At 36.3% G+C, this 12,405-nt stretch overlaps 1 protein-coding gene across 1 annotated transcript; it reads left to right on the top strand.

Moving 5' to 3' along the window:
- Nucleotides 1–742: 742 nt before the first annotated feature.
- LOC104614607 (zinc transporter 5) lies at nt 743–11,056 on the top strand (the record flags this gene model as incomplete). The annotated part of the gene is made up of 10 exons (XM_010284475.1): nt 743–830; nt 2,061–2,137; nt 3,314–3,484; nt 4,108–4,396; nt 4,766–4,974; nt 6,065–6,222; nt 6,866–6,995; nt 8,507–8,732; nt 10,175–10,427; nt 10,885–11,056. Coding segments are annotated over 10 exons (1,773 nt in total), but the record flags the coding sequence as incomplete, so codon positions are not given.
- Between the last annotated feature and the right edge of the window lie 1,349 nt (nt 11,057–12,405).

The raw sequence follows: 12,405 nt of genomic DNA, 5'->3' as shown, positions 1-12,405 counted from the left end.
AAGGGAGTGATAACCCTGTCCTCTGAATGTTTCAGCTTTATGCAGTGAACTGTGGCAAAGAGGAGTCAGGTGCTTTCCCAAACAAGAATGTGATAGCTGTGTTTGGCTTCAGAAGATGAATTGTAATGGTAGTTTTTAGCTGTAGAGCTCAGTGTTTTTGTTTGATGAATACCAAAACTGCAGTGTTTTAAGTCAGTGTGGTAAAAGCTCTGGGAGCTGAGATTTCATGGTGACCTCTGTCCCTTCCTCATGAAAATGCTGAGGCTTTGCTTTCTCAGAGCCCTTGAACAGTCCTGTAGCCTTTAGCTCCCATAAGACAAAATACTACAATTTGTCCACTAGATCTTGTTTATAGCTCGATGCTACGAAATACTAAATCATCAGAGTTAAATAGCTCTGCATTCTGGTAGGCAGAAACACACAATGAAGAAGGAAGCAATCGCACGTGAAGTTCATAAGATACAGGCTTCTGGCTTGTTACCGTGGTGATTTGCCCTGAGTTATGTGGTAAATCTGAAAATTGAATAAATATAAATTTACATTGCCAAGGCCACTTTTTTTTTTAAAAAAAGAGTGGTTTTTCCTCATGTTTTTCTTACTGAACTAAGATATGCTTACATTGATCAGGAAGGGGAGAAGGAGGGGGACTGATTTCCTGGATTTTTTTTACATTAACCTGTTGCACAGAATGTTATAAAAATATTTGGGGGTTTTGGGGTTTTTCTGTTTCTGTTTTTTACAGACAAGAGGTGCTGCATTTTTCATCATAGCTGTCATCTGCTTACTACTTTTTGATAATGATGACCTCATGGCTAAAATAGCAGAACATCGTATCCTTTTTTGCTATGTGTAAGAGCAAGTGCCTGTTATTACTCTAGCAGACAGAATGTGAGTTGAATGCACTTTTTATTAATAGGAATCTTACCTTTCAAGAATATTATGGCGTAAGATTTTACTTGACATCTAAACACTAATATTTATAGCCAAATGGATGGCATTGCTTACTTTGTTGGTAATTTAGGGCACAGCTATACATTTTAAGTTGTAGTTAAAGGATCCCTGCCCATTTGCACATATCAGAAGTTAGGATTGCTAGAAGCTTTTTTGATCAGCTCTCATTTTTTTTAAATTCTAGACATAATGGTTGTAGCCTAAGTGTGTGCAGTAAATGGTCGACAGCCTGGCTGGCAGTCTTTTTCGTATATCCAAAAGATTGTTTTGTGCTTTTGCAAATATGGTAATCTCACTTCATCTGCTAAGCTGAAAAGTGATTTGAAATTGCCTGCAGTAGCTTCAATGACAATGGACTTTAAACTGCAAATGTAAGGTAGCTAACATGCTTTCAAAGCCACTGAGTTACTTGGAAGTGATTCTGAAGTAAGTTTTCAATAGAACTTCTCATCATAGTGCAGTGTACTGACAAAAAGCGGTACATCTAAGGATGGGCAGTAAAAACAAAGTGAAAGTAAACTATATCAACTAAGGATGAAAACATGGAAACGCAGATGCAAATGGTATATTCAGGAATAGTATTGATGAATCCACTGAGTTTTCAGTGAGTAAATTACTTGTTAAAGTGCTCTCTAGTAGTTTTCCCAAAATATGTCATTACTCTAATATTTTCTGGATTGTGCTTGTCAATTACTCTTTGTTTAAATATTTAGAAACTGGAAAGATGTAGATAATAATCTAGACACTGTTTAAGTGCTTTTAGTGAAAATCAATTTAATTTTTAATGCTGTTGAGAATATTTTTTTGAAGTCTGGTTGCCAAAATTAACATAAGTCCTGTATCATGACTACTGTGTGGTATTTAACAGTTTCTGTGTTCTCATGTTTTAAAATGCTTTTTTTTTCCGCCAAATATGTTTAACTAATTCATTTTCTGGGGAAATATTTTCATCTTTCCTAAATTTTAAGGATCTGATGAACCTCCTTAAAGCTCAGTTTGCTTAATTCTGCTTCCCATGGTCTTCTGCTACATCTACCTGTTCTTAAGTTTTGGGGTTTTTTTAAATAATCATCAAATTAAGCTCTTCCTTAATTATTTTCTTTATTTAGCTGAGGGGCATCATGACAGTGCTCTTACCCATGTTCTGTATACAATTATTGCATTCCTGGGTGTTGCAGATCACAAGGTAAAGAACTTATATTTTAGTAGGTTAATATTTATCCAAGTTTTGTAGGTAAGAATTTCAAAAGCCTAGAGTTAATCCAAGCCTAAATCAAAACAAAGAAGTTCAACATCCCAACCCCATATTGAAACTGAACTAGCACTGTAATTTTTTCACTGTGATTGAGTACAAGCAGCTTCAGTACAGCAAGGCAAACCATACAATATTCAACTTGTATAGCTAATAAGGACTTTGCTGTAATATGTAACCTAAAAAGTCTCATTAAAATTATCATTAAGTACTCCATGTCATTAGTGTTCTGGATGTTCGTAATGCTTTGCATACAGTACATTCCTTGCTCACTTTTGGGGTCTGTGCTTTGTTGCTGCCTCCTTATCTTTCCCCAGTCTTTCCTTTACATTAGACGCTTGTATTTGAAGACACAGATTCTGATACTTCTCAGTAGTATAGTCCCATTATAATTGGTGGCATGAATAACTGAGTATCAAAATCTTACTGTATGGGATTGACCTGGCTGATTGAATTGTTCTGTTAGCTTAGTCTTGTTGCTAAATTGGCTGCACTGAGGACAGGAAAAAAAATGGAGCAGCTGAGAAAGTATTAATATAAAAATAAATCAAATGTTAGAGAGACTGGTTAACTGGGCACAAAGCAAGTGTGATGTAAGGGAGATGAGATGCTGTGTGTGTATCTTGTGATTCATTTATAGAACAATTTTGAAAGAAAATATTGTGAAGAAATGTGGTATGGTGCAATTTAAGGTAAGTGAATGAAAAGGTTATGAAAGGATTAGTGGACAAGGTGACATGACACTTTTGGGGATTATGTATACTTTCAACTCTTTTTTAAAAATGGAAAAACCCAGTTTTGTGTGTTTTTTCTTTTTCCTTGTACCCTGTTCACTACCAGTTCGCTTCTGTAATATGTGTATGCCAGTTAACACTACTGAGAGTTTTAAACATCAGGTGATACTAGGCTGTTGTGAATAGTGCTGAGATATAACCATGTATGCTATATTACTGTTTTTGACTAGAGTAACAATTAGAGGAAATATCCTGTCTTTCGTTTTTGTTGATAAGTTAAGGAAAGCATATTAATCTTTTTTCATGTAAGTGTCACTTTGTTTGGAGTGAGGTATTTGGCTCTCAAGAAATGCTAATGGGATCCCTTTGTTTCTAGGGAGGAGTACTGCTTCTGGTACTGGCATTGTGCTGTAAGGTTGGTTTTCACATGGCTTCCCGAAAACTATCTGTAGATGTAGGTGGAGCCAAGCGTCTTCAAGCTTTGTCTCATCTTGTTTCTGTCCTTCTGTTGTGCCCATGGGTCATTGTTCTCTCTCTGACAACAGAGGTAAGATAGCAAGTATAAAAAGAAACCATTTTTTGTAATGCTTCTGCTTGTGAAGTGCAATTTAAATCTTTCCTTTAAAATATCTTTAAAACTACAAAAGTTGCCATCTTTCTTCTTCTAGTAAGCTCTGTTTGAAATTTTGCCTCTTACGTTTTGACATATATCCACATGATCCCTTAATTTCCTCTTTTGTGTGATAACTATTTATTAGCTAACTATTTATTTCATCTTTCTAGCGCAAATATTATGTCCTGGATTCATATACTAACATTGTACACATATTAATGACTGTAGAAATACAGGGCTCTTTTATTCCTGAGGAGTAGATTACTATGATTTAAAGACATGTTCATTATGCCTGCATGCTTACGGGGAGTAGACCATTGCAAACATGGTGTTGAATATGGCATTGCTTTTAAACATGTGAAAGTATTTAAAATAAGATAACTGTAGTGCATATTAGCTGAATGTGTCTTTCTATAGCTGGAATGTCGGTTTTAAAGTATTTATATTTTGATGGATTGCTGAAACCATTTGTGGTGAAAGTGAACTAGATTTAATGGTATATAGACAATCATATCTAATGGTGAACAATCCTGTTTGAAATGTATTTTTTGTTGCAGAGTAAAGTAGAGTCTTGGTCTTCTCTCATCATGCCTTTCATGACAGTGATCTTTTTTGTTGTGATCCTGGATTTCTACGTGGAATCCATATGCTCTGTCAAGATGGAAGCTTCCACGTGTGCTCGATATGGATCCTTGCTTATTTTCATTAGTGCACTGCTTTTTGGCAACTTTTGGACACATCCAATAACAGACCAGCTTCGAGCTATGAACAAGCCACCACACCATGAAAGCACAGAGCACGTTCTTTCTGGAGGGGTGGTAGTGAGCGCTGTCTTCTTCATTTTATGTACGTATTCTTATTTATCTTTTAATAGATCTGTTGTCTGTGTGACTGCGAAGCCAATCAGCAAGTAGATGTGTGCAGAATTATTTTGGATAAGATTTTATGGATTCTTTTGAATAAAAACGGCCTGTAACTTTGTGCTCTTTTACTGCCTGTCTACAAAAAAAAGAGAATGTAATAGATCTGCTCTGTTGTGGAAGTGATGATCTAATCTTACATAGCAATGAAATCTAATGATGAACCTCAGGATGAAGTTGACAATCACTTTGCTGCCTGCAAATTCCATGTAAGCTTTGATTGCTGATAAAAGGCATTATAAAATAGCTATGAAGCTTAGAAACAGCAACAAAAACCTCAATACTTTCCTTGCAGCTGCCAATATCCTGTCCTCCCCCTCCAGGAAAGGGCAGAAGGGTACCCTTATTGGCTATTCACCTGAAGGCACTCCTCTCTATAACTTCATGGGTGATGCATTACAGCAGAGCTCTCAATCGTTACCCCGGTTTATTAAGGAGTCACTGAAACAAATCCTTGAGGAGTATGATTCTAGGCAGATCTTCTATTTCTTGTGCCTAAATCTGGTGAGTGCATGGTTTTTTTCAGATGCAATCACAGTAGTACATATATACTAGAGTAAAAAGAGTTATTCTTTAAAAGGTTCCTATGATTGATTGTTTTTAAATTGACCTTTGATACAAGTAGCTTCATTAGATGGAATATTAAAATAGAAGATTCTTATGCTAATCTTACAGTAAGTGGCAAGTCACTTTGATTTGTTGTCACAGTGTGGCACTGGTTTTGTGTGTAGCTATTATACCAGTAAGTAAATACTTGTATGATGTTATATTGAAGATTGAGGTATCTCAAAGTTACGAGCAGATAAGCTGAAATTTAGGAGGCTGAAACTTCAAGGATGGGGACAACAAAATAGTAAGTGTGGGATTGAGTAGTGTCATTTTGGAGTAGGCCGGTTTTACTTCTAGCGTCTCTCTTTCTCCAATGGGAAAAGGTCATGCAGTAAGCAACATTGGTAGAACCTCATTTGCAAAGATCTCTCTCTTCATTCTTTGGCAACTATCTAAGAAAATAGGCGGAGAAAATTTAAGTATCCGTAATAACTCTAAGGAATTCCATTATGGAATATGAAAGATGGTAAAGAAAGTTTATAGGCAGACCCATTAATAATAATAAATCATACAGGGAAAAATGTATGTATTAAAAATGTTTCCTTGTGTACCCTTCTGAAAACTAGTTCACAAGGTTTAAACAGTCATCTAATTGGTGAAGAAAATTTTTACAGAACAGATGTATAGACAGTGTTTTTACACTAATAATAGATCAGACTGTTACATTGTTTAATGACAAACTGCTTAAAACTTTTTCTGCATAATGTAACTTCAAAATTCTAAATGAAAACTTAAATCTACTCCTATAGGGGGTTGTTTTCATAGGTCTAAGGCGTTTGGGAGGGTAGACTCAAAAATGTCTCTTCATAGACTTGGAAATGAAACTTTTTTTTGTTTGAGGAGAGAGAAAATGGTCTAGAAATACTTGGAACAATACCTTTGAAAACTATCAAGTGTCCTCTGAAAAAGAGTTCCCTGCTAGCTACCAACACATCAAATTACAGGTTAATGTTCGAGGAAAAATTCAAACTCTCTTTCATTTTAGGCTTTCACATTTGTGGAGCTCTTTTATGGAGTGTGGACCAATAGCCTTGGTCTTATTTCTGATGGATTTCACATGCTTTTTGATTGTTCTGCATTAGTGATGGGGCTTTTTGCAGCTCTGATGACAAGATGGAAAGCAACTCGCATATTTTCTTATGGGTATGTATATTAGGTTCTTTAAGGACTATCTGACAATTATTGTACTTGCTTATTTTCAAAATGCCCTGCTATAAAGGTATGTTGGAGATGTTTTAATCGTGCATGCTTCTGTGGATTTTTTGCTATGTCTCTTTTCTGTTCTGTGTGCGTTCATGCTACTCCTCTCTTAGGCCAGCAAAAAAGGGTCTGAAATGTAATTTTCATTTATCTCCACAGATAAAACTTTATCACCATGAGCATCATGTAGAAAATGCCTCATTGTGTGTATATATATCTGTATGTCAAACGAAAAGATATGTTGAAAGTCAGTGTTTATATGAGGATTTCAATTGTGCTGACACAATCAAAGTTCATATGGTTAAATTGCTTAGCAGTTTAACAGTTTGAAGCCCTGAATGTGTACTATATATAAAAAAATATTTACATTATTGTACCTTTACACTGTTGGTGTTTGGACAGTTGCAAACTAGCTACTTCTTGGTCAGAAATAAATAACCCAGAAATTAAGGCATGGTTTTGTGTCAGTGAGGAAAAAATCACAGCAATCTTAAAGCTACATTAAATGTATTATAACTTTATTTATGATAACTTTGAAATTTGTTCAGAGTTCTTCACTCTCCAAAGTACCTGTGTTTGCTTTCAGGTATGGACGTGTAGAAATTCTCTCTGGATTTATTAATGGCCTCTTTCTGATGGTAATTGCTTTCTTTGTCTTCATGGAATCAGTGGCCAGACTGGTGGATCCTCCAGACATAGATACAAATATGCTAACTGTAAGTTTTGTCATTCTGTTTGAACACTGTTTGGCAGTTAATGGTTCATTTATGTTTGTCTTAATTTAAAAAAAGAAAAAGCTAAGGAGACTAAAGTTGCCTACTAGAGATCGAAACTGTGCCTTGACTTTTTAACATATTCTAATTCTAAAATCGAAACTACATCTAGTTTTAAAATGTGAAAATATATAAGGGTGAATATAATTTAATTATACAGTTAAATTGAATTTTTTTCTAAGTTGTTACAGCTCCGATCTTTTTAGACGGTGGCCTTTCTACCATAAAAGGTACTAAGGAAATAATCTGTACAAGACTGAATTTGGTTCTGCTGCTATGTATACCAATGCCAATTATTACAAAAAAGATTTTGTATTAGTCTCTGAGAAACCTCAAAAATCAGCCAGAATTTGTAACATTATGCTGAGTTTGTTACTATGGCATAAACAATCATGAAGCTGTGCATAGCTAATCTTAACTATACCTGTGTCTCTCTACCTTCCACAGTCTCTTTAGGGACTCCCCACTTAAATTTTCAAGCTTCCATCCCTTTCTTTCAAACGCAATAGCTCATTTTCTTCAAACTAAATTTTTTTTATTATGGAATTCTGCAAATCCAAGCCTTCATTTATCATTTGTTTACTCCCAAACACACGCACACACGAATTTGTGCTCTCCTCTCTTCAGTAACAAAGAGAAAGATTTTTATGTAGGCCTAATTAGAAATGTGCATTGCTGGAATCAAGGCCGTGGGACGGGAGGGTTGGGTTTTTTGGGTTTTTTTGGGTTTTTTTCATTTTAATGTTCAATATTTGCTCCATTTTCACTACTGATTTTGTTTTTTGAGGGTAGGAGGGGTTACCCCTCTACATGACCACAGTCTGCATAGCCAAGAAAAGGTCTAATAACCCCTGAGTAAGACTTACTTAACTCCTTTATTAGCTTTTTTTACTCTTAAATTACTACTCTTAAAGCTTTGCTAGCTTTTTGAGAGAAGAGTAGAAGAATAGGCAGACTGATAAAAAGCACAACTCAACCAATAAAGCAGTAGTTACTGTCTTAAGTACGATTTTAGAGGAGTGTGTGTGTCCTAGATACAATATACTTTTTCTTTTTTTCTGATGAAAGCAAAACAAGTCTTGTATTCAAACTACTTTATCTCTTTTTGAAAGTAAATAAAATCAATCACCACATCTTAAAACTAAATTTGTTATCTTGTCCTGATTTGTGGATATGAGATTTTGCATTTCGGTGATGGTTTTTGGGTGGAGTTTTTAGGGAAGGCTGGGGATAATTGGATTTTTTTGAGAGGGGAAGAGAACTCCTTTGAAACCAGCGTGTATACTGAAAGGAATATGATGAGGAATCCACTTTAGAATAATCCTTCTGTTTGATGCTAATGCTTCCACAGTTTTCCTTCATTAGGTGCTCAGTGTTTCTGATTACCTTGTCTAGAAAATAAACTTGAATACCTGGGAAGACAGTGATGTTAAAGACTTTTCTCCCTCTCACAGCCAGTCTCTGTTGGAGGGCTGATCGTAAACCTTGTTGGTATCTGTGCCTTTAGCCACGCGCACTCCCATGGGTCTTCTCGAGGAGGTTGTCACTCACACGATCACAGCCATTCTCACCATGGGCACAGCCACAGCCATGGGCACGGCCATTCCCACAGTGACCATGGGCACAGCCATGGACATTCCCATGTGTCTATTGGAGGAGGCATGAATACGAACATGAGAGGCAAGTACAGATTGTTGCATTGTAAATGATGTATGTGATTTCCTGCAGACTTTGAAGATTTTCAGAATCAGACCCCATACAATGCCTCATTCTTAAAATCTGCAGGAGTGATCTGACAGCTGTTTGATGTAGTATACGTCAATTTCTCAAACAGTTTCTTCATTAATGAGTTTAACTTAAGAAACATAACTTGAAATTTTTCTTTGCATGGCTTCCTTAGATGTGGGTAATACCTAAGGACCAATAAAAAGCATTAATCTATAGTCTTCATTAACATTAATAAACACTCATTGGAAACCTTATTGAAAGAGCTTAAAGACCGTGGTTGTAAGTTCCATCTGGAAATGAAAGTACAAGATCTCTATCTATGAAGATACTACTTGTGCTTCTAGGTATCATGTGACAGCTGGTTGTAAAAACAATGGGGGAGGGGATAAGAAGCAGAAGAACAAATGCAGACCAGCTATCTAGAATGTGCTTCTATCTGTGATTCAGAAGATAAGGTGGTAAAGATTAAACTTTCAAATCTCAAATCAGAAGCTAACCAAGAAGGGTAATATGTATGAAATTTCAGCATAGCTACTTCTTATCATTTTCCCTCTAGTAGTTAGAAGGTGGTTATTTACTAACTGCCTGGCTTATAAATTTTTATATTTATAAATCTATTTAAGTCTATTTATAAATATATTTAAATCTGTAATGGAATGAGTTTTTTGTGTAAGCTTGTCAGAGCATACGCTTTTTAGCTAACAGTCTCATGTTTCATTGGTTATTTTATGTCCTAATTCAATTGGCTATTCTGTTGTCTGGCATTTTTTTGAAGTCTGCCTATACACTGCACTATTTCAATATTCTTTCAAATCCTGACACTTAACTAGCACTAATTTTACAAATGGTTAGAGGTTATTTTTCTGTGTCCTTTGAGTGCACACTGAGAATGCTACCCACCATTAAAGCCATAAAAGGGATTATTCCTAGCAGTAGCAGATAGTCTTATAAATTGGAGCAGAGTTGGCATAGAAAAACCAAATGATATGTTAAGCTCTGTCCACATTAGCAGGCCAAAGCATTTACACCGATCTTTTTATCCTTTGTTAAGGATCAATCAGTCCCCCTATATGGAGTTAAATATTTATGCTATATAGTACAAATCCCACTAACAATTTAAAGACTATTCATGTTTGGTTTAATCTGCAAATGCCTGCCTAGATCATTGCACTGTAGAGTAAAAACGTTTTGGTTTTTTACATTGATTTGTAATTAAACATCAGAATCAAATGGTTTTATTAATTTTGCACCCAGTGAGGCATATACTTGCCTCTGTTTAGCTTGATCAGTGTTTTTTATATTGAATAAACCCTACTGTGTTTCTGTTACTGGACATATATGTACATTTTAAACAGAATTATTCAACTTAATCACTCAGTTTATTTTATTTTCAGGTGTGTTTCTGCATGTGTTAGCAGACACTCTTGGAAGTGTTGGTGTTATCGTATCCACGATATTTATTCAGCAATTTGGATGGCTCATAGCTGATCCGCTCTGCTCTCTTTTTATTGCTACATTGATTTTTCTTAGTGTTATCCCACTACTGAAAGATGCCTGTCAGGTGCTTTTGTTGAGGATACCTCCAGAACAGGAGAAGGATCTGCATGCTGCTTTAGAAAAGGTCAGAACTACAATTCTAAATGTTTTGTATACAAACATACAAAGCTATAACTTTTTAATAATTATTAAACTCAAGTAGTTCAGTCTGACAGCTTCCATTGTCTTAGACAACTTCATTAAATATATATTATGGAGAGGTGTGATAGGATTAGGAGTTCTACTGATTGAAGTTGTTTCACAACTGAAAATACTTGTAGTGTTTTTTGCTCTTATGGGTAGCTCATGATTTAGGACAAGTATGGTAACGGTATGGGAAAGGTACTTAGTACTAAGTAACGCAGCAACTCCTAAAAGCTTGTGGCCTTTATAAATTTGATGTGTACAGTCCAGGCCACAGGATTATATCTTGAGCCTGTCATTGAAGGTTTTACTTGTCCGTATCATGAAGAGCATGCTGGTTCATAGTAGGTGAGATGGCAAAAGTAAAGCTGTTTTTTTCTAAATACTTTTTCATTCTAGTCCATTCTCTTCCTGTCTGCTACAGTACGGTATCTACTTTGAGGCTGTACTTCATCTTCACTATTGGCTCATTTGAAGTTCTTGCCCAGAATCATAGTGTAGACCTCAATGTGGAGAACTCCTCTCTGTCAGAAGAACTAGTTACGTGTTCTTTGAGGATGCCATCAACTAAAGGTGGCAAGGAAGACTTACCCTGATAGTGCCCTGTCAACTAGTAGAGGGGGAGATGTGTTCTTGTCTACATGAGAAAGCAAAGAATAAATGGAAATTGGTTGGGAGAGACTTGCATAATAAAAGGAAAGTCAGGTGCAGAGTGGGGTGTCACTTTTTGATGAGGGAAGACAGAAAACAATTCTGGGACACTGAGGAAGAAGAAACTACTTCTTGAAAACAATGAAAGAGAAGTTCATTAAAAGATAATAGGAAAAGCATTTTTTTTTAAATACATCACAATAAAACAATATGCTTGCTGTAGGTTGACCCCAGCCAGCAGCCAGGCATCCACACAACCACTTGTTCACTCCCTACTTTACCACCACCACTGCCAGTGGGACAAGGGAGAGAACAGGAAAAGCAAAAGCAAGAAAAATCTGGGAGCAATGTAAAAGCAGTTTAAAAGCAAAAGGAGAGAGAGGAAAAAAAAATGACCACTGCACCACCTTCCACAAGCAGACCGATGCTCAGACAGTCTCTGAGCAGCAGCCACCTTGGAAGCCAAAAACCCTTTCCTTCCTCTACCCCAGTATTTATTGCTGAGCATGATATACGGCATGCAATAGCCTCTGGCCAGCTTGGATCAGCTGTTCCAGCTGTGTCCTCTCCCAGCTTCTTGCCCACCCCCAGCCTACTCACTGGGATGAGGGCAGAGTGGGGAAAAAAGAAAAGCCCTGGCAGTGCCCAAGTACTGTTCAGAAACAGCCAAAACCCTTTGTGTGTTATCAAAACTTTTAGCCACAAGTCCAAAACAGTGCACCTTACCAGCTGCTGTGAAAAAAGTTAAATCCATCCCATCCAGCCCCAGTAAAAAGATCTATTTCAAAATATGATAAATTATGGGAAGATACTGTGTCTCTGAATTAAGTCCAGGTATGGTAACTAAATAGCTGCTTATCCTGGATAGTGAGTTAACAGGCCCAGCCAACTTTCAGATTGGTCTGTCCATTGATGTTACTGTGATCTGCACAGTAAGTCAGTTTTTTCTCATCCTATTTAGCAGTGCACTCTGCTGTCTTTTTCGTTTAGTTTGACTTTTAGCTTCCAGTCTTTGACAATAGTAGCAATGTGATTATCCTGTTTTCAGCTGGGATAGAGTAAATTTTCTTCATACAAAGAAAAACCACAACAGTCTTCTTTCAATACTACATATTTCTGTATACAGCTTAGCTGGAAAGCTGCTTTGCTATACAGCTTTGTTTCTCTGTGAAGTATTTGCCACCAGTATCCCTGTACATACACAAGTTTAAAATGTGTTCTTAAATTAATTGTTGCTAATTATGTTGCCAAGTCCCAGCTTTTCCTGGAACTCAGGAAAAAAAGGAGAGTTTAT

Source organism: Phaethon lepturus, unplaced genomic scaffold (assembly GCF_000687285.1).
Source record: "Phaethon lepturus isolate BGI_N335 unplaced genomic scaffold, ASM68728v1 scaffold11173, whole genome shotgun sequence".
Taxonomy (NCBI): domain Eukaryota; kingdom Metazoa; phylum Chordata; class Aves; order Phaethontiformes; family Phaethontidae; genus Phaethon; species Phaethon lepturus.
The sequence above is the reverse complement of the archived record's forward strand: the minus strand, read 5'-3'. Positions and strand labels throughout refer to the sequence as shown.